Source organism: Verticillium dahliae, genomic scaffold, assembly GCF_000150675.1.
Source record: "Verticillium dahliae VdLs.17 supercont1.17 genomic scaffold, whole genome shotgun sequence".
NCBI classification, from domain to species: Eukaryota; Fungi; Ascomycota; class Sordariomycetes; order Glomerellales; family Plectosphaerellaceae; genus Verticillium; species Verticillium dahliae.
The window spans coordinates 1-20,575 of record NW_009276936.1 but is presented as its reverse complement, the minus strand read 5'-3'; the positions used below and the strand labels follow the sequence as shown (position 1 = coordinate 20,575).

At 53.0% G+C, this 20,575-nt stretch overlaps 6 protein-coding genes across 6 annotated transcripts; 4 read left to right on the top strand and 2 right to left on the bottom strand.

Moving 5' to 3' along the window:
- Positions 1-571: 571 nt before the first annotated feature.
- Positions 572-2,644, top strand: VDAG_07480 (long-chain base protein; the record flags this gene model as incomplete). The annotated part of the gene is made up of 5 exons (XM_009656385.1): positions 572-772; positions 973-1,189; positions 1,241-1,511; positions 1,598-2,489; positions 2,559-2,644. Exons 1-5 carry the CDS (start codon positions 667-669, stop codon positions 2,642-2,644), a joined length of 1,572 nt encoding a protein of 523 aa, XP_009654680.1. The 5' UTR covers positions 572-666.
- Positions 2,645-4,888: 2,244 nt separating this feature from the next.
- Positions 4,889-10,482, top strand: VDAG_07479 (DNA damage-responsive transcriptional repressor RPH1; the record flags this gene model as incomplete). Its single annotated transcript, XM_009656384.1, has 7 exons — positions 4,889-5,203; positions 5,345-8,673; positions 8,820-9,567; positions 9,631-9,668; positions 9,719-10,020; positions 10,076-10,365; positions 10,465-10,482. 7 exons carry the CDS (start codon positions 4,889-4,891, stop codon positions 10,480-10,482), a joined length of 5,040 nt encoding a protein of 1,679 aa, XP_009654679.1.
- Positions 10,483-11,445: 963 nt separating this feature from the next.
- Positions 11,446-11,835, top strand: VDAG_07478 (uncharacterized protein; the record flags this gene model as incomplete). Its single annotated transcript, XM_009656383.1, has 1 exon — positions 11,446-11,835. One exon carries the CDS (start codon positions 11,446-11,448, stop codon positions 11,833-11,835), a length of 390 nt encoding a protein of 129 aa, XP_009654678.1.
- Positions 11,836-12,218: 383 nt separating this feature from the next.
- Positions 12,219-13,606, top strand: VDAG_07477 (mannan endo-1,4-beta-mannosidase; the record flags this gene model as incomplete). Its single annotated transcript, XM_009656382.1, has 3 exons — positions 12,219-12,377; positions 12,461-12,793; positions 12,893-13,606. 3 exons carry the CDS (start codon positions 12,219-12,221, stop codon positions 13,604-13,606), a joined length of 1,206 nt encoding a protein of 401 aa, XP_009654677.1.
- A 359-nt stretch (positions 13,607-13,965) lies between these two features.
- VDAG_07476 (uncharacterized protein) lies at positions 13,966-15,612 on the bottom strand (the record flags this gene model as incomplete). Its single annotated transcript, XM_009656381.1, has 3 exons — positions 13,966-14,635; positions 14,696-15,089; positions 15,141-15,612. The coding sequence occupies 3 exons, from the start codon at positions 15,610-15,612 to the stop codon at positions 13,966-13,968; spliced, it is 1,536 nt and encodes a 511-aa protein (XP_009654676.1).
- Positions 15,613-16,031: 419 nt separating this feature from the next.
- VDAG_07475 (uncharacterized protein) lies at positions 16,032-18,319 on the bottom strand (the record flags this gene model as incomplete). Its single annotated transcript, XM_009656380.1, has 4 exons — positions 16,032-16,825; positions 16,892-17,933; positions 18,201-18,262; positions 18,313-18,319. The coding sequence occupies 4 exons, from the start codon at positions 18,317-18,319 to the stop codon at positions 16,032-16,034; spliced, it is 1,905 nt and encodes a 634-aa protein (XP_009654675.1).
- Between the last annotated feature and the right edge of the window lie 2,256 nt (positions 18,320-20,575).

Genomic DNA, 20,575 nt, shown 5'->3' with positions numbered 1-20,575 from the left:
AAAACAACATACTCTTTCTCAGTTCCCCATTTGCGATATTCATGGTGATATGTAATTCGGTGGCCTGCTCAACGAGGCTGGAGAGGGTGGATTGATAGAACACTGCTTTGAACGGAGGCAAGTGCGTATTTCATGGTTAGAAACGACGGGCCGCAGGGGCATGACGATGTCTTTGCAAAGTCGAGATAATTCTCCGAATCGGTAACTGTGGTATAATGCCATGCCAGTGTAACCTGTCAGTCAGGAAGGCCAAGGTGCCGCAGGCAGGTCATCTTGGGATATGGAGATAAATTGGAATTGGGTACGCTCTAAAGCAGCGGAAGCGGTCAGGCAGCCAGGGTCTGGAGATGGCGTCGCACACTAAACTTAGTGGGTGCGCACTCTTCAGCGCCTGTGCCTGTTCGTCAGTTCTTGGCCCGCCAGCCCCAGCCCAGTAGTACCTGCCAGGCAGCCCAGAACCTGCCAGGAACCGAGACGCAAACTCCACCATTCAAGCGCCCACCCGCCTGCTCGTCCGCTTCCTCGGCCAAAACCTACAACTGGCACACAACCTCACGCAACACGCCCAGTCGCAATCAAGGTCACGACCGACCTCCTTCGGCGCAGACCCTCTTCTTCAGAAGTGCCACGATCACCGATCGAGCGAATGCCCACATCTCTCAGCCCATGTGTTCCACACCCAACGGCGCGGCTGAGCGTCGAGAAGACGATGCCCCGCCCTCCACCACCAAACCTGTCGTTATCGACGCCGGCTTGAGGAGTCAAGACCACTGTATGTCCCACGCTGGTCGATGAGCTGTAGTTCTGGCCGTTCGGTTGCTTCATGCTTGCAAGAACTGCCACGGTCCCCATGCACAGGGCTCGATCACCCCTCCTGAAGCATACTGTCCCCTCCCCCCCCTTGGCAGCTAGCCAGTGTCGCGTGCCACAAGCCTCTGCCACAGCATCGCTGACCGCCTACGAACCCAACAGACAAGAAGGCTATGCCCCCATGGCGATACAACCTCCGACAACGCATGCTTCCTTTAGTACGATGGGAGACGCCCTACCTTGCATGGTTTCAGGAGAGGGCCCGCACGCCTGCTCTCGATAGCTACTTTGCCATCACGGCCAACCTCGGCACCCATACCTTTTTCATGATCGGCCTACCAATGCTGTTCTGGTATGGCTATGCCTCGTTCGGCAAGGGGTGAGTTCTCCAGCGCAAGGGTCATACGGTCTCTTCGCTGACATGCTGCAGTCTCGTCCATATCCTCGCTGAGGGAGTCTTTTTCACCGGCTTCATCAAGGACTTGTGCTCTCTGCCACGACCCCTCTCGCCGCCCCTCCACCGAATCACCATGTCCGGCTCAGCAGCGCTCGAGTACGGCTTTCCCTCGACGCATAGCACGAACGCCGTGTCGGTGGCTCTCTACGCCATTCTCGTTCTGCGCAGCCCGGAGACGGAGTACTCCGCAACCACCAAGCTCGTGCTCGAGGGCCTCTCCTACTTCTACGCCATCTCCATCGTTGTCGGCCGCCTGTACTGTGGCATGCATGGGTTTCCTCGACGTCGTGGTCGGCTCTGTCATTGGCGCCCTGATTGCCCCTGGCCGAGTTCTACTACGGCCCGCCTCTCGACGCCTACATGCACTCCAGCTCGTGGGTCGCCGTCCTCATCGCTGCCCTCGTCGTCATTGTCCTCGTGCGCATTCACCCAGAGCCAGTGGATGACTGCCCCTGCTTTGATGACAGCGTCGCTTTCGCAGGTGTCATAATTGGTCTCGAATATGCTACGTGGAACTACGGCCGGACCCCTTACGACCCTTTCGACACGAATGCCCACAACTTCCAGTCCATCAACTTGGGGCCTCTCGGCATACCAGTGCTCGTCGCTCGTCTCTTCTTTGGTGTCTTCGTCATTTTCGCCTGGCGTGAGGTCATGAAACCCACCCTGTTGCGTGCGCTGCCGCATCTCTTCCGCCTGATCGAGCGTGCTGGTTACTCTCTGCCTCGTCGCTTCTTCACCCCAGCCTCCGAATACAAGTCTATTCCCGCAGGTTCGCGAATGGACAACCTCATCCCCTCTGTGCGCGAAATCGTCCGCGTCGGCGAGTCCATTCGCCATCCGGCCACGCGCGGACGATCTGTCTCGATCGGGCCACAGAGCGCTGCCGACGCTTACGAGGCTCTTGCCTACCGCGAGCGTAGGCGTAGGGAGAGCATTGGAAGCAACGGCAGCACCAAGGGCAAAGAGGCACTGGCTGATGTCCAGGAGAACAGTGACGACCGTGCTGGCCGCGGCGCGGCATCCGGTGTGCATGGTGGCATTGGCGAATACGAGAGGCAGATGGGCTCTTTCGTCTCCAGCCCGATCGAAGAGTCGAGGGCCAGAGACTTCCCTTCTCCCGAACAGGATGAAGCTGAGGAGAAGGAGATGTTCTCCCGCCTGACGAGGCCGAGAGTGCGTTATGACGTCGAGGTTGTGACAAAGCTCGTCGTGTATGCTGGTAAGTGTAATGTTCCATCCTTGCATGATTGGTGTTCGTGTTGCCAGGCGCTGACGGCTGGCACAATAGGTATTGCCTGGCTCGGCGTGGGCATGATCCCTATCATGTTCGAGTTTGTCGGCTTGGGATCCAGTCACCTCCGCATCGCAGCATGATGACGATGTTTCCTTTGCCAAAAGAAAGCCGCCTGCTATGCTCAACAGCGTTGTCTGCTGCTGGTTGGCGCGCCATGTCGATAGAGATGATGATTTTTGGGTTTCAGGGGGGGTTTGACACATCTCCTTGGGTGCATGATACTTGTTGTTTTTTTCTTCCTTCTTCTGGCATGGTGTTTTGGTGTGATCTTTTCTCTTCCATCTTTGCCTTTTCCCCATTTTACTCGACGAGATACACCGTTCTATCATGAAAATTGGAGGTGGTTCAAGTAGAGAGACGCAGAGCAGCAGGTTTCGGGGGTTCCTTCTAGAAGAGCAAGACGTTCAGGTGACGTTGCCCCTATTGAATGTTGCTTCGCGAGACGCCTGTGAAGGTGGCGTGCCACGACGAGAGTGTATTCTGCATGGTGATGGCTTCGTGCCTGGGAACGAGGCGCTCATTGGGTTGCGAGCTTGGGCCCCGCGCAGTGAGTATGCTGTGGCACTTTCGGGGAGTGAGGGATAGCAGAGTTACCTTTTGGAAACAGTGTTCGCCGCCTGAAGGCATCCACTATCCTCGGCACCTATGGTGGCCTAGTCGTTGCTCTCGCACCTCGATTCCTTATAGGGACCTGAAGTTTCCAACAGATCGTTTCGAAAACATTCGAATGGTACGAGCATCTACATTACGTACAAGACGCATCCATTCATCATCATCAGAGATTGTCTCTAGCATAGGGCTCGGCCTCGATGCAACCCCATCGAGTGCCGCAGACGGCGCAAGCCATGTCGACAGCACTGCGGCCTGAGGTGGGCTTACGCATGCCCCGACGTCCCCCGACGACGCGCGTGCCCCCCGTTTGTTTCTGCTGATGAGAACCCGGAGCGCCCCTGGCGTACGGCACGTCCCGCGTGACAGCCCTTGTCCACATCTCTCCGGGCCATCCCAAAGATCGGCTTACCCCTGACGATGCACGATTATCTGATGGAGGGCACAAGGCTCATTGGGCCATGTAGATGTGATTGTGTGCCTTGCATCTGGATCTCGAGTCTTGTCTCGGGAAGCAAATGGTAGGGTACATGATGTTGTTTTGTGGGAGGGCGATTGATGAAGTTGATTCAACGCATGGTCTTCCATGAGTTCATCAGAGGATTGAATCCACCAGACCCGCGAACAATGCTTCCCTTACCTCTCTACATTTCCCTTATCTTTATATATTCATCGTCCTCGGGCGGATATGTAACGTGACAGTCAAAAGAACGGATAGAAACATGGGACGCCTAGAGTCCTGTATCCTGGAGAAGCATACTAAAGGGGTTTGAATAACACCTCCATCATGGGAAATGTCACGAGGAGTCAAGCATACATGCCTGAAGCTATTCCCATATCCCAGTGTTACAATGCAAGGGGTACGGAGTGAGGTTTTTGCCCAGCATCCCGTGACCCAGGCAGACGTCATTTGAGGGGCGACCGCCCAATTCTCGCCTGAGGCCACGGCTCCCCGGCCGTGATAGGACTAGCGTACAGGGTAGTGCATCTACTGATCGAGGCTTGCAGGTTGGCTGAGGGTACGTCGCAGGGGATGGACTTGCTTTCTCTGTGAGTTTTGTGAAGGGTACGTCGCAAGGGGATCGATGCACCTGAAGGTCCGTTTTGTGAGTCGCTCCCTGCCAGTTTGATCGATGCACCTGAAGGTCCGGTTGTACCTTACACAATGGCATCACTGGCGTCCTCTGCAGTGTGATACTTGCACAGGAAATAGTGAACCAGACTTCTGTCAACGCTGCAGTCCACGGTGTATTGATGAGCCGCGCTGAGTTCCATGCTTATCCATTCATTCAAGCCCCCTGGATCGAAAGAAGGCGTCAGGCCAGATCCCCTGGACATCAGACCACCCAGGGAGCGCGTGGCCTCCTGTAGTGGATCAAGTTACTCCTTTCCCCCTACAGTCCCCCCCCCGCAGAGATACGTTCTCCGTCCTGCTATCAAACCCGTCCAATCAAAGCCGTCACTGGTCCCCACTCTGTCCCGAAGACCTCGAACCTCCGATTTTAGCGTTTTGCACTGCTGCCAGCCTAGATCGCCTCCCACTGTCCTGCACCTGCAGTTGCCGGTTACCTTCCTTCACCACACGATTCACACGACAGCCTGCCCGCCGCGCATTGCACCAGCAGCCGGCCAACAGAATTTAATAACTGCGCAAAGGGAACATTACTTCGGAAGCGGCCTCGACATTCAACAAATCGCATGTAGTCCACCGGATCATGTCGACTGAGGCCCCCAGTGCCCTGGCGTCAGCGCCCACCCAGGTCTCTCTTGCGCCGGAGGCAGCGCAGACCCAGACCGGTTGCACCAACGACGTCGGCAACACAGACGGCCACACCCAGGACCGCGTTGCGAATGCTGAACACGATGCTCCCGCCGACCACATTGAATGCGCCAAGCCTACCTTCCTTCACTCGCCGCCTGATAGCAACAATGCGGCCAAGTCCGACGGCTCGGATTCCGAGCTCAGCGAACTGGACGATGACGCCGTGGACCCCGCCGACGAGCCGCCCAAGGAGGACGATATTGGCCAAGTCGAACCCGACCACTACTCGGGCACCGTCCCTGTGTTTCGGCCAACCATGCATCAGTTTAAGGACTTTAAGCGATTTGTCCGTTTTTTCCCCACCCGTGCCTGCCTTGTGAGCATTGCCGCTAACCTCACCAAAATGTAGATGGAGAAGATAGACCATTATGGAATGCAGTCCGGCATCGTCAAGATTATTCCACCCGAGGAGTGGAAAAACTCCTTACCCGAACTCGATGACCTCGTCAAGCAGGTCCGTGTGCGAGAACCGATCAAGCAGGATATCATGGGCTCCGGCGGCACCTTCCGACAGGTCAACATTCTCCACCAGCGATCCTACAACGTACCCCAGTGGCGCAAGCTGTGCGAGCAGAGCGAACACCAGCCGCCCGCCCGCAGGGGCGAGCGCCGCGCCAATGCAGACAAGCCGAGGCCTGCGACTCGAACCCGAGCTGCCGCGTCGTCTGCGCCGAAACCTAGGGCTGCCCCTGCGAAGAAGCGCGGCGGCAAGCGCGGCGCCAAGAACAGCGGCAAGCAGAAGAAGGACGCCGACGATGCCGAGACGGAAGATCGACCTATGACGCCCGTCTCCCCGAGGGAGGATGCTGACGAGGGCAAAATCAAGACGGAGGCTGTGGTAGACTCGGTCGAGACTGGGGATGCCGAGGAGGAGGAGGAAGAAGAAGCCGCTCCTACTGTCGGCAGGATGGGTCGTATGGGTGGCGTGAGGCCCTCCAAGGGCGCCACGCAGTCCGTCTCGGCGCGCCGAAAGTACAGCAAACGAGAGGGTTCTGCCAAGATCGACGAGGAAGCCTTCAAGGACTTTGACTACCGCATGGACGTGTCCGACTACACGCCAGAGAGATGCGAGGAGCTGGAGAGGGCGTACTGGAAGACGCTGACCTATGCGCCCCCCCTTTACGGTGCTGACCTGATGGGTACGCTTTTCGACGAATCTACCGACACCTGGAACCTCAACAAACTCCCCAACCTGCTCGACGTCCTGGGCAGCAAGGTCCCGGGAGTTAACACGGCATATCTCTATCTTGGCATGTGGAAGGCCACTTTTGCCTGGCATCTCGAGGATGTCGACCTTTACAGCATCAACTATCTGCACTTTGGCGCGCCGAAGCAGTGGTACAGCATCTCGCAGGCCGACGCCAAGCGATTTGAGGCAGCCATGAAGAACATTTGGCCGACTGACGCCAAGGCCTGCGATCAGTTCCTCCGCCACAAGGGCTACCTGATTTCGCCACAGCAGCTGAAGCAGAATTACAACATCACCGTCAACAAGTGCGTTTCCTATCCTGGAGAGTTCGTCGTCACATATCCATATGGCTACCATTCGGGCTACAACCTCGGCTACAACTGCGCAGAGGCTGTCAACTTTGCTCTTGACTCATGGCTTCCCATGGGCAAGATCGCCAAGCGATGCCAGTGTCCCCAGGCGCAGGACAGTGTCTGGATCGACGTGTACGATATTGAACGCAAGTTGCGAGGCGAGGAGCTGGAGTACGAAGAGTACACCGATGATGATGGCGATGAAGAAGAGGATGAGGACATGGAGGAGCCTGAATCCACCAATGTACCAGGATCTCGCGCTGTCAAGATCAAGGCCCCGTCCCGCAAGCGCAAGCGTGACGCAAAGGACAAGGACAAGAAGAAGGTGAAGAAAATCAGGCTCCGAATTAAGGCACGCGCCGAGCCACCTTGCTGTCTTTGTCCCAACGACTTTGCCTCCGCCGAGCTCATTCCGACCAACGACGGACGCAAGGCGCACCGCATGTGCGCCCATTATCTTCCGGAGACCTACATCGAGACCATCGACGACAAAGAGGTCGTCTGCAATGTCGCTAATGTCGCCAAGGACAGACTTGATCTCAAGTGCCTGTTCTGTCGGTCCAAGCGCGGAGCCTGCTTCCAGTGTTCGCAGAAGAAGTGCGCGCGCGCGTACCATGCTACCTGCGCTGCCGCGGCCGGTGTGTTTGTGGAGGAGGCCGAAGTCTCCGTCTGGGGTGAGGACGGCACAGAATACAAGGAGCAAGCCTTTGAGTTCAGCTGTCGTTTCCATCGCACCAAGAGAGACAAGAAGGTGGACGGCGACTCCTTGGATGACGACGAGCGCATCCTCAATGCGGCCAAGGCTGTCAAGGAAGGCGAAATTTGCCAGCTGCAGTACTTCAAAGGGGATATTTTCGCTGGCGTGGTTGTCGAAAATCGCAAAGATGAGCGGATGCTGTTGGTGGATATTCTTCCCAACGGTGCCCGCGTCGAGGTTGAGTGGAAGTGGCTCCTTGTGGCTGATCCCTCCGATTACCATCTTCCAAAGGCCTCTGCCAAAGCTATTCCGATGCCCACTTCGCAAAAGGCCAAGCAAGAGCTCAACGCCAAACGAGCCGTTGACGAGGTGCCAAGGAAAGATGATACTTTTGTGGACGGCGGCTTCACCTGGGCTGAATTCCACACTTGCGAGCCTATTCACAACAAGGGTCAGGCTAAAGTTGACCTCGACAAGGATATGCAGCTGTGGTACTACCTTGGCAAGACATCGACCGAGGCGAAGGCGCAGTATACGGAGAGCCCTACGCTGCAGCGACACAACCCGCGCAGCAACTACCTTGACACACTGCCGAAGCCCGCGAAGCCTCCCAAGCCTATATCGGTCACGCAACGTCGGCCGTCGCAAGTGCCTCAACGACCTTCAATTCCTGGTCTCCCACGCCCGTCGCCGCTTTCGACCTCCTCGGTGCCGGCCCCCGTGCAGGGCCCGGCGCAAGGCCCGATGCCAATGCCCTCTTTGCCCAACGCAGTCAACGTTGAGAAGCCATACGTGTACAAGCCGCGCAAGCCCATCGACGGTGCTTGGTTCAAGACGCAACAGTTCACAAATCAACAGTTTGCTCTTAAAATGAGTAACTCGCCATCTCCTGCGCCTAAAGGCCAGCAGCCGGGCTATGGCGTTGACTCTCGGATCGCTGGCCAACAGTACCCTCAACCAAGCCAGTATTCACAGCATCGCTTTATCCCCTCTTATGCTCCTGCCTATAACCCGCAGACCGCCACCTATGGTGCGCAAGGAAATGCGCCACCGAACTATGGACAACCGCAGCAGCAGCAGCAGCAGCAGCAGCAACGAACCTGGTCAACGCCTTCTTCAATGAACCAGCCGTCACCGTATCAATCTGGCCAATACAATAGCCAGCAACGCAGCCAACAGGGCCAACAGGGCACATCATACACAGACAGCAACCGACCGCTCCAGGTGCACCAGTATCAGCCCGTGGTTCAGCAGTCAAGCACTCCGTCACAGCCAGCGCATGTCTCTCCAGCGCAATATGCAGCCACGCAACAAATTGCGACCAACTCGCAGAAACAATCGCAACAGCAAAGTCAGCCTTACAACGCAGCCCAGCAGCAGGTGCAGGTTCAGCATCTGCAGCAGTCGCCAGCCAGCTTCACAGCCGACCAGGCTCAAACGTAAGTTCACCTTTCCCTATACCCCTTTCCCTAGTCCACTTCAACATAGCCAGTCATACTGCAGAAAGTATTCGTGTTCCAGCAGCTCACACACTTGCCAGGGGACCCGGTCGATATCACACTCCGTACAATGCAACTCAAGACAGTAGTCTTCCCACAGTGCAACAGCCAAGCCGGCCACCTTCCAATCCATCTGATCACAACGGCCGTATTAACACCACTGTGCCTGCTGTAGCGACGAACAACAATCCATTTTCTTCGCCCAACAATCCAGCTCTTCGTGCTCAATCGCAAAACGTTCAGTATTCTGTCTCTTCTGGTCCAGCAACAGGCCCCTCTCTGGCGTACGCCCCGCACGGAGCTGCCCAATCTCATCCTCAAACGTCTGTTCTTCAGCATTACCATCAGCAATATCTCGCATTAGGACTCTCGCAACCTGGAGAAAATGCGCAGCAGAGTCATCCGAATAGGCCTGGCGTCGTTGATTACAACAATGCGAGCAGAGCTGTCCCATCACAGACACAATTCTTGCACGCGCATGCATCAAGCAGTGGTTTACCCTCGAACCAGACGAATCGGATTACCGCAAGCGCTGCAGCCCCCCTGGCAAACCCTATTTCGACGGACACACACTCAGCGACGCCTCGGCCGGAACTGAGCTCAACGTCAGCGCCGGTGGGGGTGCCGCCTCACGTAACCGGCTTCGCTTCGTCAACGACACCGGCGCCGATGCCAAGCCCGGGCGCTGTTTATACTGGCACCGGAGCTTCCCCTGGCGTTCCGCAGTATAGTCAACAGGCTGCCTTGAATCCCGCCCCTCAGCCTCCCTCCAATCAAGAATCTACATCTGAGATAAAGCCTTCGAAGCCACAAGCACCGAAGGTGCAGTATAAGGTAGTCAACTCTTCGACCCCTGGCTCCCATATTCTGTCTTCTTCGTGACTAACCACATATCAGATTCCCGAGAAGGTGACTCCTGTGCCGCTGCCAGCCATGTATCGAGCCGCGCGCAGCAAGACAGGTCCGGCACCGACACCGACACCAGGGCCGACAAAGACAGCGCCCCAGGCTCGGCCTCAAACGCCAGAGGTCGCCAGGGCACCTACAAGTACACTGCCTTCTCCTACGTCCAATGGTGCTCTAGGTTCCACCAGCTCTGCACAATCGCCAAATGCACAGAGCAAGACGGCTCGAATTTCAGAGACGCCTGTACCTCTTCCTCATCAGAAAGCAGCCAACTCGACACCACGAACGAAAGCCAGTGGAGCAATGTTCGGCCACGCCTCTACCGCTTCACCCACCAAGACGGTGGTTTCGACTCCCGACTCGACCCCAGCGCAGCCTTTGGTACCAGCGCAAACCAGCACGAGCCCTGACTCGATAGCTGCTGCCGCTCAACAAGCCTCAGCTGCCTATACACAGAATGGCACTCCATCCCGGCCACCCTCCCAACCGACGCAGGTCTCCAATAGAGCTGCCGTCGAGACGCCGGTGCCTTTACCGAGACTTCCTGTCAAGGTGACACCGGTCCCACTGCCTCCGCAGGCTTTGCAGGTTCTCTCAGCTGGCAATCCTGTGTCGAAGCCCTCGGGATACACAGGCGAGGCAATCTCGGAAACGCCGATACTGCCGCCGGTCAGGGCGCCCATGGCAACGACGCAAACGTCGGCAGAGGTTGACGATATGGACAGGGTGGGTTTTCCGGAGGTGCCCCACGATTCGATGGCGTTGGTGGAGCAGATGATGCAAAACCTTCGACGTGCGAGCATCAGACATACTCACACGAACTAGGGACGGGGGGTGCACTAAGCGGGAGTGCATACGTGGAGTGAACGAATATCGAAACCCATGGAGTTGGGGGCTTTGGCCGGGCCGTCAGCGAGCAGAGTGAAGGTACGATATGAGCCATGCGCGTGCGCGATGAGAACGAAGGAACGAAGTCACGGATCAGGGTTTCAATTTTCTTTCTCAGCTGTCTGGCGTTCAGGGTCTGCGGTTGCTAGGTGGATCATCGCCAAGAGGGCGGCACCAATAAGGATTGCTTTTCGCTTCCATCACTTGCTCCATTTGGGGCTCACATGGACGAGAGAGGGAAACGAACGAACGATCCGGTCCAGAGCGCAAACGGACCAGGGCGACGAGTCGAACGAAGGCGTTGGTTGGGCTGCCGGTGAACCAAGCTGTACATTTTTAAGCTGTCTTGATAGGTTCAAAACACAAGCAAACATTGATCCCATCTTGATCGGGCGCATCTTAATCGGGCGCATCTTGATGCGAGCGTCTGACCGAGCAGCCAGGTCTTTGGACGACGTTTGCTGCACGTTCCGTGTGCCACGTGCTGCCAATGAATCAACTCGGGTTCAGGAACATGCAACCACCTCGTTGAACATGCAACCCCCTCGTTGCGTCACTGACATGCCATTGACCCGGCCGGGGAACCGAAATCCAGGCCCAAGATGCCAGGGGGCGAGGGGTGTGGGCTGGCTGCAGCCGGAGGAACAACAAGCAGTCGTGGGGCGAAGCATGAGGGGAAGTGAGGGGAAGACAAGAGGAGGGCGGGGGGACAATAAGACAGACAAGAACCCGAGATCCGTACCACGGATGAACCCCTCGCGGGTCAAGTCGATCATGGCACGTTTTGGCATGTTTCTTTCGGCGCTGTCTCGTCGCTTGCTGTCGTCAGGGTTGTCGAACGACACCTTAGTAGAGCGTTACTACCGTGGTGGAGCGCGAGGAGAAGACAGAGGGGCATGGGAGAAGACACACGGGCACATGGGACGAAGACTCGAAGACAACGGTATCGAGTCAAAGACAACGATCGAGTCAAAGACAACAATCGAGTCAAAGACAACGATCGAGTCGGTTAAGCACCGTTCAGGCACCCGGGACCCGGGGCAGGGCCAATGGGAGGGTGGCGTTGCCGGTGGTGGAGCTTGGGGACGCGAACCGGCGCGGCGGACCGCGGTCAGGGGTCCGGGGTGGCCGCCGGGAGGACTAACCCTGTCGGAACCGCGGACCGCGTCGCTCCGCCCTCCATCGCCTCCTCTCATGTCTCTCCAGCTCTCCAACCCTCCAACCCTCCATGCCTCCATGCCTCCAACCCTCCGACCGCCCATGCCACCTCCTCTTCGTCTACCCCCTGGTCAACTCCATGGGCCATGATTACCCCCCGACGTGGTGATGCCGCTGGGGCCCATGGGCCCATGGGGCGATGGGGCGAACGGGTCAACGGCGCCTGGGTGTTGGCTGTGTTTTTCTGGGGGGCGGGCAGCCTTCTTCCGTGCTCTAGCTCATGAGCCTGGAGATGACGCCGTGGTCCATTGGTCAATTCACAATCCGGGGATGCAGTGTTGGAGAACGGGGTGGCGAGGAGAGGAGAAAAAAAGGCATTGCGACGCATTGAATAAATAGTTGAACATGTTGGCCTGCCCCTTCTTTTTCTGGGGAACCGACGAGGATCGTCACGTCTGGTTTCTCGAGACGCGCTTCGCTTTGACCTTCCCTTGTCAGCATCCGCCTGTCCGATCCTTTGCTACATCTTCACCATGCGTTTCGACATTCTCTCCGTCGGTCTGCTGGCCACTGGCGCCATGGCGCGCTGTGTGCCCAAGGGTTTCGTCACGACCAAGGGCACCAAGTTCAGGTTGGACGGCAAGGACTTCCCCTTTGCCGGCAGCAATGCTTACTACTTCCCCTTTGACAACGTTAGTTTCTCCTGGTCCTGAAGCGAGGCGGAACAGCTGCAGAACGAGAGAGAAGCATTCACACTGACACGCTGCTGCGCTAGAACCAAGCTGATGTCGAGGCTGGTCTGACCGCCGCCAAGGACGCCGGGCTCAAGGTGTTCCGCACCTGGGGCTTCAACGACAAGAACGCGACCTCGGATTTCCAGAACGGCATGCCCAAGTACGGCGGCGAGGGCGCCGGCGCCACCGAGGTGATTCTGCAAAAGTGGTACGACAACGGCACCTCCGTCATCAACCTCGAGCCCTTTGACAAGGTCGTCGACGCCGCCACCAAGGTTGGCATCAAGCTGCTCGTCGCCTTCACCAACAACTGGGCCGACTACGGTGGCATGGACGTGTACACCGTCAACCTCGGCGGCAAGTACCACGACGATGTATGTTCCTCTCCCTTATCCCATGTTGGGTCCCTGGCCCTCATCCCATGTTGGGCTTGGGGATTTCTCCCATTCCTCGACTCGCACTAACATGCGCAGTTCTACCGCGTCCCCGCGATAAAGGACGCCTACAAGCGCTACGTCAAGGCCTTTGTCGAGCGCTACAAGGACTCGCCCACCATCTTCGCCTGGGAGCTCATGAACGAGCCCCGCTGCGGCGCCGACGGCGTCCGCAACCTCCCCCGCAGCCCCGCCGGCTGCAACCCGGCCGTCATGTCCGCCTGGACCGACGAGATGTCGACCTTTGTCCGCAGCATCGACCCCTACCACCTCATCACCTGGGGCGGCGAGGGCGCCTTCAACCGCGAGTCCGACGACTGGGCCTACAACGGCGCCGACGGCTCCGACTTTGACCACGAGATGACCCTCAAGAACATTGACTTTGGCACCTTCCACCTCTACCCCGACTGGTGGAGCAAGACGGTCGAGTGGTCGAACCAGTGGATCGTCGACCACGCCGCCGTCGGCCGCGACGTCGGCAAGCCCGTCGTCTTTGAGGAGTACGGCTGGCTCCAGCCCGACAAGCGCCTCGAGTACCTCGGCCAGGTCCGCAACGAGACGAGGCTCGAGGTCATCAGCCACTGGCAGGAGCTGTCCATCGAGGGCGGCATGCCCGACATGTACTGGCAGTACGGCTACTGCGGCTACTCGTACGGCTGCAACCACAACGACGGCTTCACCATTTACCTCAACGACACCGAGGCCGACGTCCTCATCTACCAGCACGCTGCCAAGGTCAACGGCGAGAACTAGAGCGGAGGACTGTATATATGACCCGAGTCGCGGGCGTAGCCCTGGAGCTCGTGTCGCTAGCGTAGCATGTATATATAAAGACCATCATGTTCAAGACGATGCCTGTGTGCGATCTGGTCCTGCCAACTTTCCTGAGACACTCTGCGCGGATCAACATTGAGTTGACACAGGAAGTTCTGCCATACTGGAGCTGAGCGGAGTGCACATGGTCATGACCTGCCGCCTATCTCTCATATAATTATCCGCCATACTACGAGCTCAAGGAAATCTTCAGTACAAGCATGGCGAGATTAACCTTGGACAAAAATTGTCCCCAAAACAAATTATCAATTCATCAACTCCGAAGCGCATTTCCATCTCTACAACCCCAAAACCTTGTTCCCGTACTGCAACAAATCCTTTTCCGCCTGCGTCGCAGACGCCGCAGCATCAAACGCCGCAAAGCCGGCAGCTTTCCGCACCGCACCGTCCGCCATGGACCTGAAGTCCTGCACACCCGGCCTGCCCCTGTGCTCGCTCTCGCCGAGACCGCCCGGGAAATCCGGCGGCGGAATGCCAGCTTCGAACGCATCGCGCTGCCGCTTCACGTAGTCAAGGCTCGGCCTCGTGGTCGGACACGCAGGGATGTAGAGAACGCTCGAGTCCCCCGTGCCCTGGTGCACCTTGTCGACGGCGTGGATGGTGTCGCAGTGCCACGCGACGTAATCACCCGGCTTGATGCGGGGGACGTGGACCATGGTGAAGGGGAGGTTCAGGTGGGGGTGCCAGCCGTGGTTGAGCTCTTGGCCGCTCCCGGGCCAAGCGCCTTGGAGGGTCGACGTGACTGTGTCTTCCAACTTCCAATTGCTCGGATCCAGAAACGCAGGCTGGTACACCTGCTCACCCTCGCCAGTGACGGAGTCCTGAGCCGGCAGTGTCTTGGATGTGAAGAATGGCCGGAGGAGGTAGTATGCGGTGGCGAGGTTGAAAAGGGGGTTGACAAGTAGAGTTCCCTCTTTAGGGCCTGTGTGTGACATGCTGAGCCAGCCCCTGCGACAAATGTGAGCAAATGACTGCGAATGGTCGATGATTGGAGAGTCTTACTGGAACATTCGGAACATGGAGCATGAACCGGCGCCATTGTACAGGTTGGAGACAGCATCAAGCCGCGTGCTTGTCTCCCAGGGATCGAATTCCTCCCAGGAGCCTTCAAAGACCTTGTCGTAGACGTGGCCCCTGCCGTAGCCATCATCTTCCCATCGCTCAACGCTGCCGCCGTCGACATGCGGGCCCAATGCAAAGCCAGCGTCGCCAGGCTGACGGATCCTGAGACGATCGGCATACGTAAGGGGTTGGTCAGACGAGAACTCTGCATGAGGGTCTTTCGAGTGCCAGTACGACATGAGGAACTTTTGCGTCTTGAGCATGTTGGGATGAGAGCGTGCCGCTAGTTGAGACTTGGACCAGTACAGCTCAAAGACCTGGGGGTCATGAGGAGGGAAGGCTGAAGGTTGTTAGTCCATGACTGCGACGTTTCTTTCCTCGTCGCGCTCACCTTTCGTAGAAGGGTTCGCGGCAATGTACTTTTCTACTTCGGTCTTATAGGAACGAGCCTCATCTTCTGGTACGACCTGGCGCACGACGGCAACACCTCGTTTTCGGAATGCCTCGTTAAAGGAAGATGAAGGGTTTGCCAAGTCAGAGAATGAAATCTCGGGCACAATAATGTTTCTATTGGCCTTGATTTCTTCCGTCTCAACCCTGAGACGCTCCAGGAGACGATCCCAGCTCGCATGAAGGACTTCTCTGCTTGGACTGCGACGGAGGAGTGCCCTCTTGACGTCGGCAAACCTCGTGGGCAATACCTCGTCACCGGCGCCGGAGAGGGACCTGAAAACGGATGAAATATCGCCCTCTTTGCGCGCAGATGCCGTGGCCTCAGCACCTACAAACCGGCGCTGCGACTGTGACAAGCCTAGCCTGATCGAGGCTGGTTGAAGGCGAGAACATCTCGTTATGGCTGACATGCTAGAAGTATTGTTCAGGCGAAAAAGAAAAGGCGGAAATGGTAACCCATGAGCACCATGGTATACAAGTTTGACAATTGTTTTATTCCAGCACGCAGTCAGTTCATCATCCTCATATGGGAACTTATTAAGGAAAGCAGATCGCTTGAGGATGAACCGCGATTGCCGTTTAAGGAAGTTCGCGTGCGCGGAATGCCATTTACAGAATCCCGCCAGCCTAAGAGGTCGGGTTTAACCGAATTAGGGAGCCCCGCGAGCCTGACATCACGCGGCGCCCCAGCATTTTCCACGTCAGTGGCTTTTGTGACCGATCCAGATGAACAGCAGTGAAGAGTCAGTCCTGTCCGGGGATGTCTAGTGGGTGCTCGGTTGGCGGTCGCGCGTCTGTGGTATGCCCACCTCGTCCTCGTTGTGCCCACTTAGTGGTACTCTTCAAAAGCACCCTCTTGAAACCACTCATCTGGCATAAATGACATGGTTGGATCCAGGGTGGCCGAAAATAGTGCATCGATGCGGTTGAGATGGAAATCTGGGTCAAAGTCCTCGAATATTCCCGGGACATCTGTAAAGTCCATGTTCTCAAACGGAGTGGTGCCCACTGTCATTTGAGATGGATCAAGATTGGGCTGTCCAGGCAAGGGTGCCGTGTAAGCGCTGGCCACGGGAACAGACGAAGCCTCCGCCCAAGGCCTTTGGCGTACTTGCGTGCCTTGTGTCGCCTCACGTTCTTCGGGCTCGACGGCCGCCGTTGTTGTCTGGGTAGTCTCGCCGGTTGCTTCCACCTCTCTCGCAACGCTCTGTCTGCTGCTGTTTGACAGTTTGTTGGCCCTGTTCCTGTTTCCCGACACCCTCTCGACCTCCTGTAACGTATCATTGGCAAGCTTCGCCATTGTGCAGGCGGAGCGGAACGATATACTCAGTTTTTCGAGGATGTCGCAGCTGCTATGGAACAAACTGTACGCCTGTTTCCGCTTGTAGGGTACGGTACTATTTCGCAGGCTCTGATAGGCTACTGAAGTGGCCATGGACACTGCATATGGGAGGATGGCCCAGAAGGTCATTGAGGTTTTGAACTCCCCAAGAGCGACGGAAACGATGCTCGAGGCGCTGTATATCTGAAGCGCTGACAAAGGGACGCGCTCAGGCGATTTATCACCCTTGTGTGGTCGGCTCTGCAAGATGACCACCGAGAGATAGAACATCTCCAGGGAAGCTAAGTGCCAGGTTAGCGAAGCTCAAAGGTTGCCTCAGTACTGTCTCTCGATTCGAACCAACTCACCGAGTAACGAGAAGCCAATGTCTAGAGCATCTGCCTCCTGAGCCAAGGTTTCAAACGAGTGCACTTTGCCAGTCAAAGATTGGCAATCTGGAGTCGCATGAGGGCGGTATTGAGAGATGACAGCATCAAGAAACTGCGTGATGTCGATGAAGAGTCGAAAGGAGGGTTGTTGCTCTGGTATCGCCTCAAAGATCCTCATGTTCATATCCTGCTGATGGATCGTGATGGGTCGCCCGTTTGCAGTAGCATTCAGGCGATCCAAGGTCCAGACGCACCAGAAAATCCTTCGAGATTTCTCCGTGCTACTTGTGTCGCCAGGCCAGCCGAGATGGAGGCCCAGGGTAAGCGACAGCTGAACAGCTTGCGCGGTGTACGCCGTTGAAATCTCGCTCGCCGAAGATCTGTCGGTGTAGAAAGCCATAAGCACCGTTACTTGCAGCAACACCATCCTGTTGCGGATGAAGCCCATGTCCAGGGACAGTTTCAACGCCGTCGCGAGGCTGGAGCGAAACTCGAGCTGTGAGAGAAGACTCTCGCCGCAGGAGAGCCTCAAATGAGGTTTCATCGAAGGATCGAGGGCTGCTTGCAGACATATGCCTTGCTTGAGAGCGACGGCATCCATCACATCGTGCTGGTCGATGGCCTCCTCATGCAAGATGGGGAACAGCGGATCGAACTTTGCGTAGTAGAGGCGTGACAAGAGCTCGAACTCTTTCTTGGGAGGCAGTACGAGTGCGCACTCTCTCCGGAGGTAGGGATAGAGCGCTTGCAGTCCAGCCAGGCCCTCAAGACGGTAGGCAGGGCTGCCTACCGGTTCAACTATGACAGTGCCGCCCTGTTGCTGATCATCCGGGGGGGCTCGGTCATCAGTTCTCTGGCCCAGCCAAACTCCCACTTCGCCCGGCCTCGAAGATTTCTGAACACCGGGTTTTCGTGTGCGGTTTTCCAAGAAAGAAGCCTCGGGGCTCAGGTCGCCGACGAATCGCAAGTATGCGCCTTCAGACGGAGCCAATGATGATGCGGGCTTGGCACTTTGCGGAGGCTGCAGTGATCGCACCAGCGCGGAAGAGGTATCATGTGGTTTGGCTGTCTTTGCTGCAACTCGCGAGCTTTCATGCGGGACAGCAGAGTCATCGCTCCGAGGTCGATCGACTACGTGTATTGACGATGATGGAGTTCCGGGAGACCCATTTGAGCTCACAGGCTGATTATGGGAACATTTTTTCTTTTGTCTTGTCAGTCTAATTTGATAGATGTGTAAATCGCCGCTCATGGTCGTATCGCGCCAAGAAAGCTCTCCAGGACTCACATGGCGCTTCTTGCACTGATCACAGGGCTTGCCAGAGTGCTTGCGTTTGGTCCCAACACCGCCTACATTGTCGGATACAAACTTGAACATTATTCCCCAAGCATGGTGCTACACACCATGATGAAGGCGCAGTCTTGTCAGTGTTTTCGAGACGGCAAAGGTTGATTTCAGGTGAGCATTTCAGTAGGTAGGGTTATAGTGAGCGTTGTGAACACTCCCCGTGCCCAGCCAGACGACTGACTACTGGAGTTGTCCCTCGCCATAATGATGACATAATACAGGTCCTGTTGAACCAATATTAGGGAACTCTATGGTTAGGATAGCGATATCTAAGGTATCTAGGATATCTAGGATCTACTACTCTTAGGAGCACGTAAACTATAGCTTACGTAATCGCTAAGAGTAGATAGGTATATCTAACTTACGTAAATAATAATAATTTAGAGAAATAGATAAGAATTATATATAAATTAAATATTATAAGATTTATTAAATACCCTACTTATCTAGAGCTCGTAAATATAGCGGAAGTATTAGATTAAGGTTTATATAAATAGTAAAGCCCTCTTAATATTAATTAATATTATATTTAATATAATATAGAATAGCTAGAGCTAGAGAAGTTAGGATCGATCCTATAAATAATATATTTATTATATATAAGCTTATCGATTACGCTTTATAAATAATCGTAAAAGTACTATTTTATTTTTAAATATTTTAAGACTTTTATATAAGCTTAATAATAAGGAATTCCTTTATTATATAATCTATAAGAGTATTATCTATTTCGAGTATCTTAGGACTCTTACGATTAAAATTATTATTAAGCTATATTATTAATTATAAAACCTAAAAAATAAAGCTATATAGAATAATTAACTATTTATATTAAAGCTTTATAAACTTAGCGATAATAAGCTCTTTAGATTATAATAATAATTCTATAATAAAGCTAGAGAATATTAAAAAACTATAATAAAAGTTCGATATTATTTTAAAGGATATTAATATTATATACTTTATTTAGAGGGTTAAGAAGGATCTCGATATCGATTTTATCGTAAATAGCGTAAAGTTATAATTCCTAGGATTATTAGATTTAATATCTATAGATCTTAAAAGCGCTTAGATTATTAAAATAATAAGTATATATAGAAATATAAAAGGAGTTTATTTCTTAGAAATATTTATTAAAGATTTCTAAAATTAAAGCGAAGAGGATTTCGATTCTTATAATTTAATAATCTCTTAAATATTAAAAATATATTTTATAAATTATAAGATCCTTTTTCTAAAAATAATGAATATTAAAATATTAAAGAAATTAATTTTAATATTATTATAAAAAGAGATATCTAATATAAACGTATTAAAGAGTAATATTAATTATAATTTAATATTCTATAGAATAGAGGAATATTAAGAATAATTAAATAATAAATAATTACTTATAATAAGGATTATTTAATTATTTTAAATCTAAATTATATAAAATAAAAGGATAAATCCTTATTAACTTTATATTTTAGGGTTATTTAATTAATAGAATAAATAATCTAATTAATAAGAGATTATATCTTATTTATAATAAAATAAGACCTTATCTCTAAATAATATTTAGAACTTATTAATTTAATATTATATTCTATTATTATATAAATCAATAAACTTATTAATTGATAAAGCTATAATTAAGTAATTTATATTATTCTAGAATAAAGAGAATAATTACTCTAAAAAGATTTATAATATCTTAGACGATAAAATATATATCTTTATAGATATATATAAGCTCTTATAAATCTAATATATATAGTTTTATATATTCTTCTTAAGTATACTTTTAGGGCGTATATAAGTTTTCTTCTTAGAATATATAAATAGGAGTATAAGAATCTAATAAATATATTTAAAAATTAAATAATAATTTAATTCGGAGATTAATAGAGCTTAATATTATATAGATTAGAGCTCTATAACGTTTAATTCTATTATTATAGAGCCCGAGAATATAGGAAAGCTATAAATAGAAGTTCTCTAGATCTTTCTAAATAAGCTTTAATAATATTAAAGAGTATTTAATCTAATATTCTAGGAGGAGACCTATCTCTATATAAATACTCTAAGAATAATTTAAAGTATTTTAGAGCTAAAGATTATATTAATAAAGCTAGAATAATCTTTTAATATATTATCTACTTAGCTTAGGAGTATATTAAAGGTAGAAGAGAATATTAAAATATTTAAATACTTCTATATTAATAAGCGTTATAGAGGTAGAAATAGTTATCGCTAAATAAATAGAAGGGGAGATTATAGAGAATAATCGTTTTATAGAATTAACGATTAATAAACTTCTAGGATTTATAGAA